Consider the following 14,641-nt stretch of genomic DNA (forward strand, 5'->3'; position numbering starts at 1 on the left):
TGTCTCGCCGCGAATGCTGGGTAAGTGCCCTGCCATTGCAAGAAAATATTGTTGAGAAGCTATTTATGTTAAATGATCCGATTTCATTTGCAGCCATAGGGCCAAGATATAAAGTTATCAAATTGGTCAGCACCAAAGTGCACAAACGCTTCAACCAGTCCTGTCCTGAGTAATTAACAACAGAACAAACCCCTACAGTTAGACCTGAACTCACTGGTGTCTCAGCAACTGACGTCAACAAGTGATTCCCCCCGCACCACCCCCCCCCCCCCCCCAGCCCCGTTATAAGAAACAGTAAAATCGTTCCTTGTCAGATTGCACCAATTGTGGGTCAAATCCTTATAATCTTTAAAGCTGGATTGCTAACAGGTGGGGAAAATGAGTAAATCACTTTGCACATATGAAGAATCCGTATGGTCGGTCTCCATGGTGACTGTTCTGCTGTATCAGTAAATGGAATGGCCAAGTGAATGCTTTCCCACTATCAGCAGGTGAACTGTCTTTTCTCAGTGTGAATTTACCCATGGGTTTCCAGGTCAGATATGGATCTCAGACCATTCTGGTAAGGAATTCCAGATTCTCAACACTCTGCATTGGAAGAAAAGCAAAATACTGCAGATGTTGTAAATCTGAAATTAAAACAGAACATTCAGAAAGTCTAATTACATTTGGTAATGTATGTGAAGACAGAATGATAGTTCATATTTCAGGTTTGTGACCTTTCATCAGAACTGTATAACTGGATTAAAGTTCACTGACCTGAAACATTCACTCTGTTTCTGTTTCCATAGATACTGCTGGGTGCTTCCAATATTTTCTTTTAAGTTTGGATTTCCAGCAGCATCACTATTTTGGGTCACTGTGAATCAGTTTTCTCTCATTTAATGTTACCTGATTAAATAGGTAAAAGATCGAGGTTTTAACTAATGAAACAGCAGTTACTGTCACCCTGTTCGACATGAAATTAAACAAAATGCCAATTGCTCATCCTTCAATATATTATTTCATGAGATGTTGGTGTCACTGTCAAGTCCAGCATTTGCAGTCAATCCCTAATTACCCTTGAATGGAGTGACTTGCTCGGCTATTTCAGAGGGCAATTAAGAGCCAACCTCATTGCTGTGGGTCTGGAATTACATGTAGGTCAGATTGGGTAAGGACGGCACATTTCTTTCCTTAAAGGATATTAGTGAACCAGATGGGTTTTCATGACAATCGAAGAAAGCTTCAATTCCCCATTACTGAGACTAGCTTTCAATTCCAGATTTATTAGTTCAATTCCCAACTCACCAAGGCTCATTCAACAGCAGCTTGCAAACACGTGACCTCTACAACATTGAAGGACAAGGAAAGAGGATGCATGGTAACACAACCACCTGCAAGTTCCCCTCCAAGCCAAACACCATCCTGACTTGGAACTATATTGCCATTCCTTCACTGTCACTGGGTCTAAGTCCTGGAACTCCCTCCCGAACAGCATTGTGGGTGTACCCATAACACATGGCCTTCAGCAGTTCAAAAAAGCAGCTCACCACCACCTTCTCAAAGGCAATTAGGGATAGAAAATATATTTTGGCTGAGCCAGCAACACCAACACCCCGTGAAAGAACAAAAATACGAAATCTCAAGCTATTTTGGAATCTGAAGCCTTGTGCCTGGGCCTCTGGATTAATTCTCACTGATTTTATCACTGTGCCAACTCCATCCTGAAACAATTGAAGGGCAAATCTTCGACGTGAGATCTCACCGGGTAATTTCACATTTCAAGCAAACACTATGGCCACTGCACTCGGGAAATCCATGTTACAAAACCTGGAAAGAGGAGAAATGGCCATACATCGATCGCTCTCATTGCCAATGAGAAAATGCTGGAAATACTCAGCAGGTTAGGCCGAGCCTGTGGAGAGAGAAACAGTTAACGATTCAGGTCGCTGAATTTTCATCAGAACCGGAAAGAAGTTAGAGATGTTACAGATTTTCGGCAAGTTCCCAGACGGGGAAGTTGAGAGGGAAAGAACAGAAGGGAAGGTTTGTGGTCGGATGAAAGACAGGAGAGGATAAATAACAAAAGGGATGAGAATGAAAGGCAAAAGCGATGGTGATGGAACTAGTAAAGATGCTAAAGGTGGGAGAGTCACTGCATCTGTAATCTATTTCTGCTTTGATTGGAAAAGTGTTGCTTCTCTGCTGACCCATTTCACTTCTGTCGCACACTGAAAATTCTCAATTCTTCTCACTGTTACCTTTAACGAACATTTCATTGAACAAACACACAAGACACATGGGGGGAGTGTGAGGGAATGGGTGAGGATGATTATTTTGAAACATTTAAATGATGAAAAATATAAATATTTACGGCCCAGAAGGAGGCCATTCAATCCATCATGCTCATGCTGGCAGGATAAGGACAATCCAGTCTAATCTCACATTCTAGCTCTTGCCCTGTATCTCCTGTGGGTTACAACACCTCAAAGGTTTTCCTAAGTGTTATTTTTGTTAAATCTATTGAGATTTCTGTCTCAACAGAAATTATGTGCAATAATGAGTGTAATAATGGCTGAGTGGTGAAGGCAATGGTTTTGAAATTCCTTGTGGTCTCCATGCACAGCTATGAATTCTGCTAACTACACTCTTCATCATTTCCAATATTAACCAGGTGCCAACAGAATTAATTATCGGGTAAGTGGAACAAAAATCATCCCAGAACTCTTTGTTTTCTTATTTCCGTTCATTTGCAATCATTCACCAAATTCTCAGTCGAAAATGGAGCAAAATCTGAGCCAAGTTGGTGACATCCTTGCTTTCTGGGTGTTTGTCTCTCCTTAGAGACCCACTCCATCTGTCAGTCTCAGTGTATGTGTCTGTGTGTGTTATTGTGCTTCAGTTCCTCATTTTCACCAATCCAAATGTTAATAACTTTAGTCGTGTAGCTTCATATTCAGGTCATACAGAAGAAACAAAACAGTTTTAAAATATGCAAGAGGAGATTTATTTCGTTATTTATTTATTTTTTGGAGACTGTTCAACTAGTAAGTGCCCATATGTTTCAAAGCGGAGGATAATTGAAATTTTCAGAGAATTGCCACGGCGCAGAAGGCGGCTATTTGGCCCATTATGTCCACACTAGCTCTCCACATGAGCATCATGACGTAGTGCCATTCTCCTGCCTTTTCCCCATAGCCCTGCGCATTTTTTCTATTCAAATAATCACCTATTTTCCTCTTGGATACCTCGATGGAACCTCGAACCACTCGCTGTGTGAAAGAGCTTTTCCTCACATCACATTTGCTTCCTTTGCAAATCATTTTAAATCTGTGCCCCTCCCGTTACGAGCGGGAATAGTTTTGACCTATCCACTCTATCCAGCCCCTTCATGATTTCGAACATATAGAAACATAGAATATCGAAGCAGGAGTAGGCCATTCAGTCCTTCGAACCTGCTCTGCTTTTCAATATTATCATGGCTGATCCTCTCTCTCAACGTCATACTCCCGCTCTCTCCCCATACTCCTTGAAACCTTTAGAGTTCAGAAATCTATCTTTTTCCCTCTTAAATATTGAATTGGCCTCCACATTCCTCTGTGGTACAGAATTCCACAGGCTCACTACCCTTTGAGTTAAGAGGTTTCTCCTCAGCTCAATCCTAAATGGCCTACCCCGTATTCTGAGACTGACCCCTTGGTCTAGACTCCCGCAGCCAGGAGAAACTTCAACCCTTCACCCAGTCTGGTCATCCCTGTCAGAATTGTATATGTTTCAATGAGATCTCCTCTCATTCTTCTAAAGTCCAGTGAATACAGGCTTAGTTGGCCCAATCTCTCCTCATACAACAATCCTGCCATCCCAGGAATCAGTCTGGTGAACCTTCACTGCACTCCCTCTATACCATTTCTTAGGTAAGGAGACCAAAACTGTGCGCAATATTCACCAAGGCCCTGTACAGCTGCAGTAAGACATCCTTGCTACTTTACTCGAGTCCTCTCTCAATGAAGGCCAACATACCATTTGCCTTCTTAACTGCTTGCTGTACCTGCATGCTTGCTTTCAGTGATTGATGTACAGGGACGCCCAGGTCCCTTTGCACATCAACATTTCCCAATCATTCACCATTTAAACCATACTGTGCCACCCTGCTTTTCTGACCAAAATGGATAACTTGACACTTATCCACTTATGCGGCATCTGCCATGTATTTGCCAGTTCACTCAACCTGTCTAAATTGCCTTGAAGCCTCTTAACACCCTCCTCAACACTCACATTCCCATCAAGTTTCATGTCGTCAACAAACTTGGAAATATTACATTGGTTCCCCATTCAAATCATTGATATATATTGTGAATAGTTGTGGCCAAAGCACTGATCCCTGTGGTACCCCACAAATCGCCCCCTGCCACTCTGAAAAACAACTATTTATTCCTACTCTTTGTTTCCTGTCTACGAACCAATTCTCAATCCATGCCAATATATTACCCTAATCCCATGTGCTGCAATTTTACACACGAACTTCTTATGTGGGACTTTATCAAAAACTTTCTGAAAATCCAAATACACGACATCCACTGGTTCTCCCCTATCTATTCTGCTAGTTACGTCCTCAAAAAAACTCCAGCAGGTTTGTCAAGCATGATTTCCCTTTCATAAATCCATGTTGACTTTTTCTAATCCTGTTGATATTTTCTAAATATCCTGTTATCACATCCTTTATAATAGACTCTAGCATTTTCCCTGCTACTGATGTTAGGCTAACTGATCTTTAATTCGCTGTTTTCTCCATCCCTCCTTTTTAAAATAGTGGGATTACATGTGCCATCCTCTAATCTGCCGGGATTGTTCCAGAAAATACAGAATTTTGGAAGGTGACAAACAGTGCATCCACTATTTCCATGGCCACCTCCTTTAGTACACTGGGATGTAGATTATTGGGCCCTATGGATTTATCGGCTTTCAGTTCCATTAATTTCTCCAGCACTATTGTTTTAGTAATACAATTTCCTTCAAATCCTCCTTCTCACTAGACCCTTGGTTCCCTAGTATTTCTGGGAAGTTAATTGTGTCTTCCTCCACGAAGACAGAACTAAAGTAGCTGTTTAATTGCTTTGCCATTTCTTTGTTCTCTATTATAAATTCTCCTCTTTCAGACTCTAAGGGAACTACATTTGTCTTCATTAATCTGTTGGGTTTTTTTTCTTTTTACATAACTACAAAAGTTTTTACAGCCCACTTTACCTCTGGCTAAAGAAGTTGCTTCTGAATTGCATATTAGATTTATTAGTGATTAACTTATATTTATCCGCAACCATTTGCAATTGCAACATCTTCCACTTGTTTACCCTGTGAAACTCTTTCATTATCTTAAAGGCCTTGGGAAGGTCATCCCTCACTCTCGAGACCAAAGGAAGTCTTTCCAACCTGTCCAATCTTTAAGAACTGATATCACTTTCCTGTTCTGGCATCATTCCAGTAAATCTTATTGCACCTTTTCTGGTGCTTCTCAATCAATTTTATAATATGGAGATAGAGTAATCTGAGCATCAAATTCACTGTTGCCCTAAATTCCTATATGGTGGAAGGATCAGTATTACAGTGGGGGAGTGGTCTGTGGTTTTGAGCTGTTATTCACCATCCTCTATTTCAGGCATTCTCCCATTAGCTGAAAATAAGATTGAATGAAATGAGAAGATCCAGTGAGCCGGTGTGTTACATTAGGAATGATCTACAAAGTTGCCTCTCACCCTTACAGCACAATGGAGCACGTTTTTTATTCTAAATCTACCATTCATAGCATGAAGAATATCTGTCAGAGAATGACTAGATTTTAGCACGGGGCCAGTTAACATGATTGCCAAGCAGTGAGGAGGTGAATTTGCAATTCCTGCGCACCTTGTTTGTGCATTTTCTAGATTAAAACTTGCATTGAATTTATTGTTCTCCATCTTGAGTATATTCAAGATGGAAATCCATTAATATTTGGATTCGAAGGAAATCAATAATTATGGGGATAGGGCAGGAAGGTGGAAGATCATTTAAACATGGAGCAGGCTCAAGGGGCCGTATGAGCTACCCCTGGTCCCATATCTTGTGTCTTATGAACATTGCTGTGAATAATATACATGCAAGCACAGCAGATGCAGCTTCCATCCCTTCACTTCCTTCCTTCCCACGTTCCAGTTCCTCAAACACACTTTCCAGGTGACTGAATCCCAATTGGTCGACTGCTTTGTGGAACATCACCATTCAGCCTGTGAGTGTGGTCCTGAGGCTCTGATCATTTGCAGTTTAATTTTCCTCTGCACCATTCCCGCTCTGATCTCTCTGTCCTCGGCCTCCTGCACTGTTCCAATGAAGCCTAATGGAAGCTCGAGGAACAGCAGCTCATCTTTCGATTCAGCACTTTGCAATCTTCTGGACTCAACATTCAGATCAACAATTTCAGATCAAAACCATGCTCCTATTTTTTCAGACAGTAGGTGCTGGTAATGGTTTTACTGTTACTGCTTATCCCTCCTCTGGACCCGTCCTTCGTTTCATTGTTTTCCCATTAGTTTATTTCCTTGTCTCATTATCATCCAATTTTGCCTCGCACCATCATCCCCTTTGTCATTTAATCACTCCAGCCTTTCATCCTATCACAAGACCGTTTGTTCTTTTCTCCTCTCCCCCTCTCCTTTCCCTGACCCTGTACTTGTTGGTAAACTATTAAATCTCTAAGTACTTCCAGTTTCGATAAAAGGTCAAGGATCTGAAACATTTAGTCTGTTTCCCTCTCCATAGAAGCTGTTTGACATGCTGAGTGTTTCCAACATTTTCTGTTTTGAACTCGGATTTCAAGCATCTGCAGTATCTTATTTTTGGATTCACAGTGGATCAGTTTTCTCTGATTTATGGTTCCCTGTTTAAAGGTGAAGAATGAGCTTTTGAAGAATGAGACAATAACTGTCCCCCTGTTCGACATGAAACTAAACTCACTGTCAATTCCTCCTCAGTAACAATTGTAAACATAAAGCTTCCAATGAAAGCCCAGCAGATGCAGCACCCACTCTTTCACCTCTGCCCCATGTTCCAGGGCCCCAGACAAACTCTCCAGGTGACATAGCGATATATTTGTACTTATTTGCATTTTGTATTATGTATTCACTGTTCACAATGTGCTCTCCTCTTTGCTGAGGAAACTAAATCCCGATTGGGTGACTGCTCTGTGGACCATCAGCAGTCTGCAAGTGTGGTCCAGAGCTTCTGATTATTTATCTGTTTATTTCTCCACCGCAGTCCAGCTCTGACATCTCTGTCCTCGTCCTGTTGCACTGTTTAAATGAAGCTTCATGGAAGCTTGAGGAACAGCTCGTGTTTCGGTTTGGCTCCTTACAATGTTCCAGACTCAACATTCACTTGAATAATTTTTGATCCTATTTTTTTCAGACAGTAGGTGCCGGTACATGTTCTGCTGTTACCATTTATATCTCCTCTGGGCCTGTCTTCTGTTTCTTCACTTGACCCATCAGTTTATTTCCTTATCTAATCATCACCAAAGGTTGCCTCGCACCATCATCCCCTTTGTCACTTCATCACGCCAGCCTTCCATCCTATCACAAGTCTGTTTGTTCTTTCCTCCTCTCCTGTCTCTTTTCACCAACTCTGTACTTCTTTGTAAACTATTAAATCTCTAAATTCTTCCAGTTTGGATAAAAGGTCAAGGATCTGAAACTTTCACTCTATTTCCCTCTCCACAGAAGCTGTTTGACCTGCTGAGAGTTTCCAACATTTTCTGTTTTGAGGTCGGATTCCCAGCGTCTGCAGTATTTTATTTCCAGGTCACATTGGATCAGTTTTCTCTGACTTATCATTCCCTGTTTAAAGGTGAAGAAGGAGCTTTTAAAGAATGAGACAATAACTGTCCCCCTGTTCGACATGAAACTAAACTCACTGTTAATTCCTCCTCAGTAACAATTGTAAACACAAAGCTTCCAGCCGGGATTGAACCAGGGACTTGCTCATGTAAAGTAAACGTGATAATCAGTGCACTAGGGAAATGAATGTGAATCCCCCCGGACAGAGGGGAACTGACCATCCATCTCTCGCTCTAGTTCCCAAACAGAAAATGCTGCCAAGAATCAGCAAGTCAGGCTGCGTCTGTGGCCCGTGAATTCACACTGAGGAGAGACCGTTCACCTGTACTTCCTGTGGAAAGAGATTCAGGTCTTCATCCAACTACAAAGAACATCAGCGAATTCACACTGGAGAGAGGCCATTCACCTGCTCCGACTGTGGGAAGGGATTCACTCAATTATCCCACCTGCTGAAACACCAGCAAGTTCATAACTGACTGCAGGGATCGGATTCTGCTGTTAATCACATCCAGGATGAAAAGTCTGACAATATTAGGCTTGTTTCTGCTGACGTTTACAATCCCTGTAACTGGATCTGTAGCTGATTGTGTTCTCGGCGCTGCAGTGTCCCTTTAAGAACCACTGTCTCTGATCTTTCCCCATAATTCAGGAACTTTCATCAGAAATTAGTTTACAATAAGAGTCTGAACTTTAACTTCGATCCTAAATCAATCTTTGGTACGAACTCTACAATTCAGTGTCTGAGAGGTTCCACTGATTAACATCTCTAATTAGAAAGTGCTGATTAATCCTTGCTGACAATTCTTACTGACTTGCACATTACTCACAGTGACACCTCCATTATCCACAAGAAAGAAGGGGAATGGGAATTGATGGAGAATCGAGAGTTCCCAAATGTTAACCCTCCTGCCTGGTACAGAAATCCGCTTGGCACGGGAATGGAGACAAGTTCAATCCAAGTAATGGACTTAAGTAATCACTGTCTAATAACCCTATAAAAAAGTTAAAACTGGCTCTCGAGAGCAAAGAGATTTTGAGGTGATCCATACTGGCTTCAGCCCAACACCCACACTCCCCAAACTAGTTAACCGTTCAGAAGAGACTGCCACCACCAGCTACGGACACCAGCATTCACTCTGTGTCCTCCGGGACCAGTAATCCATTCTAACCTGTCATGGGTCGTGTGTTTCTCGTGTCTATTTAGGTTCTGCATCATACTTAAAATGTCGCTTCTCAATAAACTACTTTAAAAACACTTCTGCACTCAACCCCCTTTTAAGGTAATCTGTGACTCCCGAACCTAAATCTTACAAAGTGGTGTTAGGAGTGGGATCAGAGTGATCGAGATCATAGGCTTGAGAAGCAACACACTTACTTAAGTGTGAATGGAGAAGTTCCTAAGTGAAGCCAGGAGCATACAATGGCATTGACACATTACAGGGAGCGACTGATAGATAGTCTGACAGAGAAAACAGGCACGCCGGGGGTGAGAGATATCCTGGGTATTAGTGAAAAGTGTGACCGGGATTACGAGTATATCCTCAATAGGATTTCTCAAGAGGGTCAGAAAGGACAGATTAAGTTGAAAAAGGTCCAGAATGAGTTAGAAAATACCAGCAGGTGAATAGAGAGCTAGAGAACCTTTAAAGTCAGTGCATGAAATTTTGTTTGAACCAGATGTATTTACGACATGCCAATAATTTAGATTGTGTGAGATGATCGGCAGGTGGGGAGGATGAATCTAAGACAATAGTTATCACATTTTAGCAGAAAAGATTTGACATTTATTCTTGGTGGCAGCTCAATAGTTTGTGTTGCTGATTCTGATCATTCTCGTAGCTTTAGGATGTTATCTACAGTTTGTAACCAAGAAATTAGGAAAACAAGCTTGGAGCTTAGAAATAGTGAGGTTAGTCAGAAATCAGTTGTGAGAAGTCAATAAGGATATTCCCTTCTCAAGGTGGGGAGATCTGTGAATTAAGAGGCAAGGTCCCAGACAGCGGTTCTTAAAGGTACACTGCAGGCCCGACAGCTCAATCAGCTCCACTCTCAGCTCAGGAGAGCTCAACAACTCCGCATCCTGTCCACAGGGGAGTTCTCCTGGTGCAGTGGGCCCAATATTCACTTTACCTAACACCACCAAATAAAAACAGATTAATCAGTTACTTGTATGATTGTTGTTTGTGGAATCTTACTTTGCGCATCTGGCTGTCATGAAACAGAAGCAACTTGTCTTTATCTAACATGTTTAATGTAATAAAACATCACAAGGTGCTTCAGAGGAGGTTTGTAAAGAAACATTTGACACCATGGTACAGAGGGCGATATTAGGGTAAATGAACAAAACCGTGATTGGAAAGGCAGATTTTAACCAACATCTTTAATCAGGAGAGAGAGCTGGAGGGGGTGGAGAGGTTTAGGGAGGGAATTTCAGAGTTTCACACCGAGGCACAGCCACCAATGGTGCAGTCATTAAAATCAGGGATGTTCAAGAGGACAGAATGAGAGGAGCACAGATATCAGAAAGGGTGAGTGACTGGAGGTTACAGAGATCAGGAGGGATGAGGCCATGGAGGGATTTGTAAACATGGATGTGAATTATAAACTGGAGGCATTGCATGATCAGGAGCCAGTGTAAATCAGAGAGCACAGGGCTGATGGGTGAATGGGACTTGGTGTGATAAAGCTCATGATCAGCAGAGTTTTGGATGATCTCATGTTCCCGTGTGGGGACAGGGTGAATGTGAGGGGCCGGCCAGGAATGTATTGGAATTGTCAAGTCTAAAGGTAACACGGACATGGATGAGGGTTTGAGCTGCAGATGAGCTGGGGGTGGGGTGGAGACAGGCGACGTTATGGAGATTGAAATATCTGGTGTTAGTGATGGTGTTGATATGTGGTCAGAAACTCACCTTGGAGCCAAATAAGACACCGAGATTGTGAACAGTGTGGTTCAGCCTCAGACAGTTCCCAGGGAGAGGGATGGACTCGGAAGTTAGGGAACAGAATTTGAAGTGGTGACCGAAGACGATGGCTTTGGTCTTCCTGATTTTTGACTGGTGGAAATTTCAGCTCATCCAGTACTGGGTGTGGGATAAGCAGTTTGATAATTTAGTAACAGTGCAGGAATTGAGAGGGATGGTGGTGAGGTGGAGCTGAATGTTGTCAGTGTACATGTGAAAACTAACACGGTGCTTTTGGATGGTGTCACCGAGTGGCAACATGTAGATGAGAAATAGGAGAGGCCAAGGATAGATCCTTGGGGGACACCAAGTACAAGGACTTTGGAGAGTAAAGGGAGGTTGGAGATGTGTGAGGTGATGCATTTTGGGAGGACTAACAAGACAAGAGAGCACACGATGAATGATAGGATCCTAGGAAGTACAGAGCATAAGAGTGACATTGATGTGCATGTCCATAGATACTTGAAGGCAAAACAGGTAGATAAGGTGGTTAAGAAGGCATATGGGATACTTGCCCTCATTAGTCGAGGCATTGAATACCAGACCAGGGGGATTATGATGGAGCTGTATCAAACATTAATTAAGCCACATCTGGACTAGTGTGTGCAGTTCTAGTGGGTGCAGAGGAGATTCACCAGGATGTTGCCTGGGCTGGAGAGTTTCAGCAATGAAGAGAGACTGGATAGGCTGGGGTTGTTTTCCTTGGAGCAGAGAAAGCTGAGCAGGGACCTGATTGAGGTGTACAAAATTATGAATGGCATAATTATGGTACATAGGAAGAAACTTTTTCCCTTAGTGGAGGGGTCACTAATCAGGGGGGATAGATTTAAGATAAGGGGCAGGAGGTTTAGAGGGGATTTGAGTAATTTTTTTTTTCACCCAAAGGGTGCTTGGAATCTGGAACACACTGCCTGAGGGGGTGGTAGAGGCAGGAACCCTCACAACATTTAAGAAGTATTTAGATGAACACTTGAAAAGCCACAGCTTACAGGGTTACAGGCCAAGTGCGGGAAAATGGGGTGAGAGTAGATAGGGGCTTGATGACTGGTGTAGACATGATGGGTTCCATGCTGTAAAACTCTATGACTCTGGTGGTAGTTTTCAAAGACGGTGGGGGTCAAAGGTTGCTTTTTTAGGATGGGTAATGACGGTGGGTTTAATGCTGGAGGGGCAGTAATAAAAGAGAGAGAGAATGATTGACAATATCAGCTAACAGGGAAAAGTTGAATTGTCTGCAGTTTAGTGAGCGTAAGTGTTAAGGGAGCAGGAGGTCGTTCTCATGGACAAGATGAGCACTGAGAGGGCATCAGGGGAGATGGGAGAGAAACTGGAGAAAGATGTGGGTTCAGGGCTTAGACAAGGGGCATCTTTAGAGACAGTTTGTCCCAGTGGGCTGGTGGAAGGGAGGGAAGCAGCAGAGGCAGCTGATCGGATTGTCTCAATCTTAGTGACAAAGAAGCTCCATAAGCTCCTCACACTTGTTGTTGGAGGTGAGGATGGAGGAGACAGGGGAGAAGGAGAGCCCTTCAAAAGGAACTAACTTGTGTTTGAGATAATAAAAATATTTGAGTGTATTTCACACAAAGCTGATGTATTTGACTTTTATTCAGAATGTTATACCCGATAACTGGGATGGCATTAATGAACATCAACAGAAACAGACCCCAGTGAACATGGTTCAGTCCTGGATATGATCATCAGCAAAATCCGATCATTGTGGTTACTTGGGAGTTCTCTGGTATCTCTGTAGGTGGGATGACTGAATGAATCCCTTCCCACACACAGAGCAGGTGAACAGTCTCTCCCCAGTGTGAACTCGCTGGTGTACAGTGAGTTGAGATGACCGCCTGAACCCAATCCCACAGTGAGAGCACCTGAACGGTCTCTCGTCAGTGTGAACATGTTGATGAGACATCAATTCCCTGGAACTTTTATAGTACTTCCCGCAGTCTTGGCATTGAAAAGGTCGCTCGTTAGTGTGAACTTGCTGGTGTCTCTGCAGATTGGATGAATGAGTGAATCTCTTCCCACACTCGGAGCAGGTGAACGGCCTCTCCCCAGTGTGGGTGCACTGTTGTTCATTGAGGTCAGATGATCGCTTGAAGCCAGTCCCACAGTGAGAGCACCTGAACGGTCTCTCGTCAGTGTGAACATGTTGATGAGACATCAATTCCCTGGAACTTTTATAGTACTTCCCGCAGTCTTGGCATTGAAAAGGTCGCTCGTTAGTGTGAACTTGCTGGTGTCTCTGCAGATTGGATGAATGAGTGAATCTCTTCCCACACTCGGAGCAGGTGAACGGCCTCTCCCCAGTGTGGGTGCACTGTTGTTCATTGAGGTCAGATGATCGCTTGAAGCCAGTCCCACAGTGAGAGCACCTGAACGGTCTCTCGTCAGTGTGAACACGTTGATTGGACATCAATTCCTGAGAACGTTTAAAGCACTTCCCGCAGTCTGGGCATTGAAATGGTCTCTCTTCAGTGTGAACTCGCTGGTGTATCTGCAGGGCGGTTGAACTACTGAATCGCAGTCGACACTCAGAGCAGGTGAATGGCTTCTCCCCAGTGTGAACTCACTGGTGTTTCTGCAGGGTGCATAACTGACTGAATCCCTTCCCAAACTCAGAGCAAGTGAATGGCCTCTCTCCAGTGTGAACTCACTGTTGTGTCAGAAGGTTGAAAGACCGGGTGAAAACCATTCCACAATTGGAGCAGGTGAACGGTCTCTCCCCAGTGTGATGGCGCTGGTGAAAATGAGGTGAGATGAGGCCTTGAACCCGCTCCCACAGTGAGAACACCTGAATGGTCTCTCATCACTGTGAACACGATGGGACATCAGTTCCTGAGAACTTTTAAAGCATGTCCCACATTCTGAGCATTTAAAAGGTCTCTCAACAGCGTGAACCCGCTGGCGTCTCAGCAGACTGGATAAACCAGGAAATCCTTTCCCACACTCGGAACAGGTGACTGACCTCTCCCCAGTGTGAACACGCTAATATGTCAATAGGTGGGACAACCGAGTGAATCCCTTCCCACGCTCAGAGCAGGTGAACGGTCTCTCCCCACTGTGACTGCGCCATTGGATTTCTAGCTGGGATGGGTAACTGAATCCCTTCCCACAGTCCCCACATTTCCACAGTTTCCTCTCAGTGTGAACAGTGTTTTTTCCTTCCATGTTCAAAGGCTGATGATCTTCAGGTCCCAATGAATCCAAAGGCTCTTTCAAATTCTAATCTGCTGTTTTGTTTCAGCTTCCCAACTGCAAATCCTCCCTTTCTACTAACCTGTGAAATTGATTTAAAACAGAAAAAAGGGAGTGAGAGGGGAGGAGGAGGAGGGAGGAGGGAGGGGGAAGAGGAAGAGAGGGCGGGGAGGGGAAGGCGGGGAGGGGAGGGGAGGGTAGGGAGGAGGGGGGGGGGACACAAGAAGAGCTGGATAGAGGGCCAGTGATAGGTGGAGATAACCAAAAGATGTCACAGACAAAAGGACAAAGAGGTGTTGAAGGTGGTGATATTCCTTCGCCTCCATCGCATCTGTTCTGATGATGCCACTTTCAAAAACATGTCCTCCTTCTTCCTTAACCGAGGTTTTCCACCCACGGTGGTTGACAGGGCCTTCAACCATTTCTGGCCCATCTCCTGCGCATCCGCCCTCACGCCTTCTCCTCCCTCCCAGAAACCTGATAGCTTCCCCCTTGTCCTCACTTATCACCTCACCAGCCTCCGCATTCAAAGGATCATCCTCCGCCATTTCCGCCAACTCCAGCATGATGCCACCATCAAACACATCTTCCCTTCACCCCCCCCGGCGGCATTCCATAGGGATCGTTCCCTCC

General features: G+C 43.8%; 1 protein-coding gene across 2 annotated transcripts in view; it reads right to left on the reverse strand.

Annotated features, from left to right (window-relative positions):
• Positions 1-14,641, reverse strand: part of LOC121273867 (zinc finger protein 239-like) — a 29,770-nt gene that overhangs the window by 1,902 nt on the left and 13,227 nt on the right. The window contains exon 2 of one of the 2 annotated variants that reach the window (XM_041181015.1): positions 12,435-14,090. The exons of the other annotated variant lie outside the window; for it this stretch is intronic. Within the exon in view, the coding sequence (XP_041036949.1) occupies positions 12,528-13,226 (699 nt within the window). The 5' untranslated portion in view covers positions 13,227-14,090 and the 3' untranslated portion in view covers positions 12,435-12,527. Of the gene's footprint in view, positions 1-12,434; positions 14,091-14,641 lie in introns of those variants that run through there. 2 annotated transcript variants of the gene reach the window in all.

Source organism: Carcharodon carcharias (genome assembly GCF_017639515.1).
Source record: "Carcharodon carcharias isolate sCarCar2 chromosome 27 unlocalized genomic scaffold, sCarCar2.pri SUPER_27_unloc_2, whole genome shotgun sequence".
NCBI lineage: Eukaryota > Metazoa > Chordata > Chondrichthyes > Lamniformes > Lamnidae > Carcharodon > Carcharodon carcharias.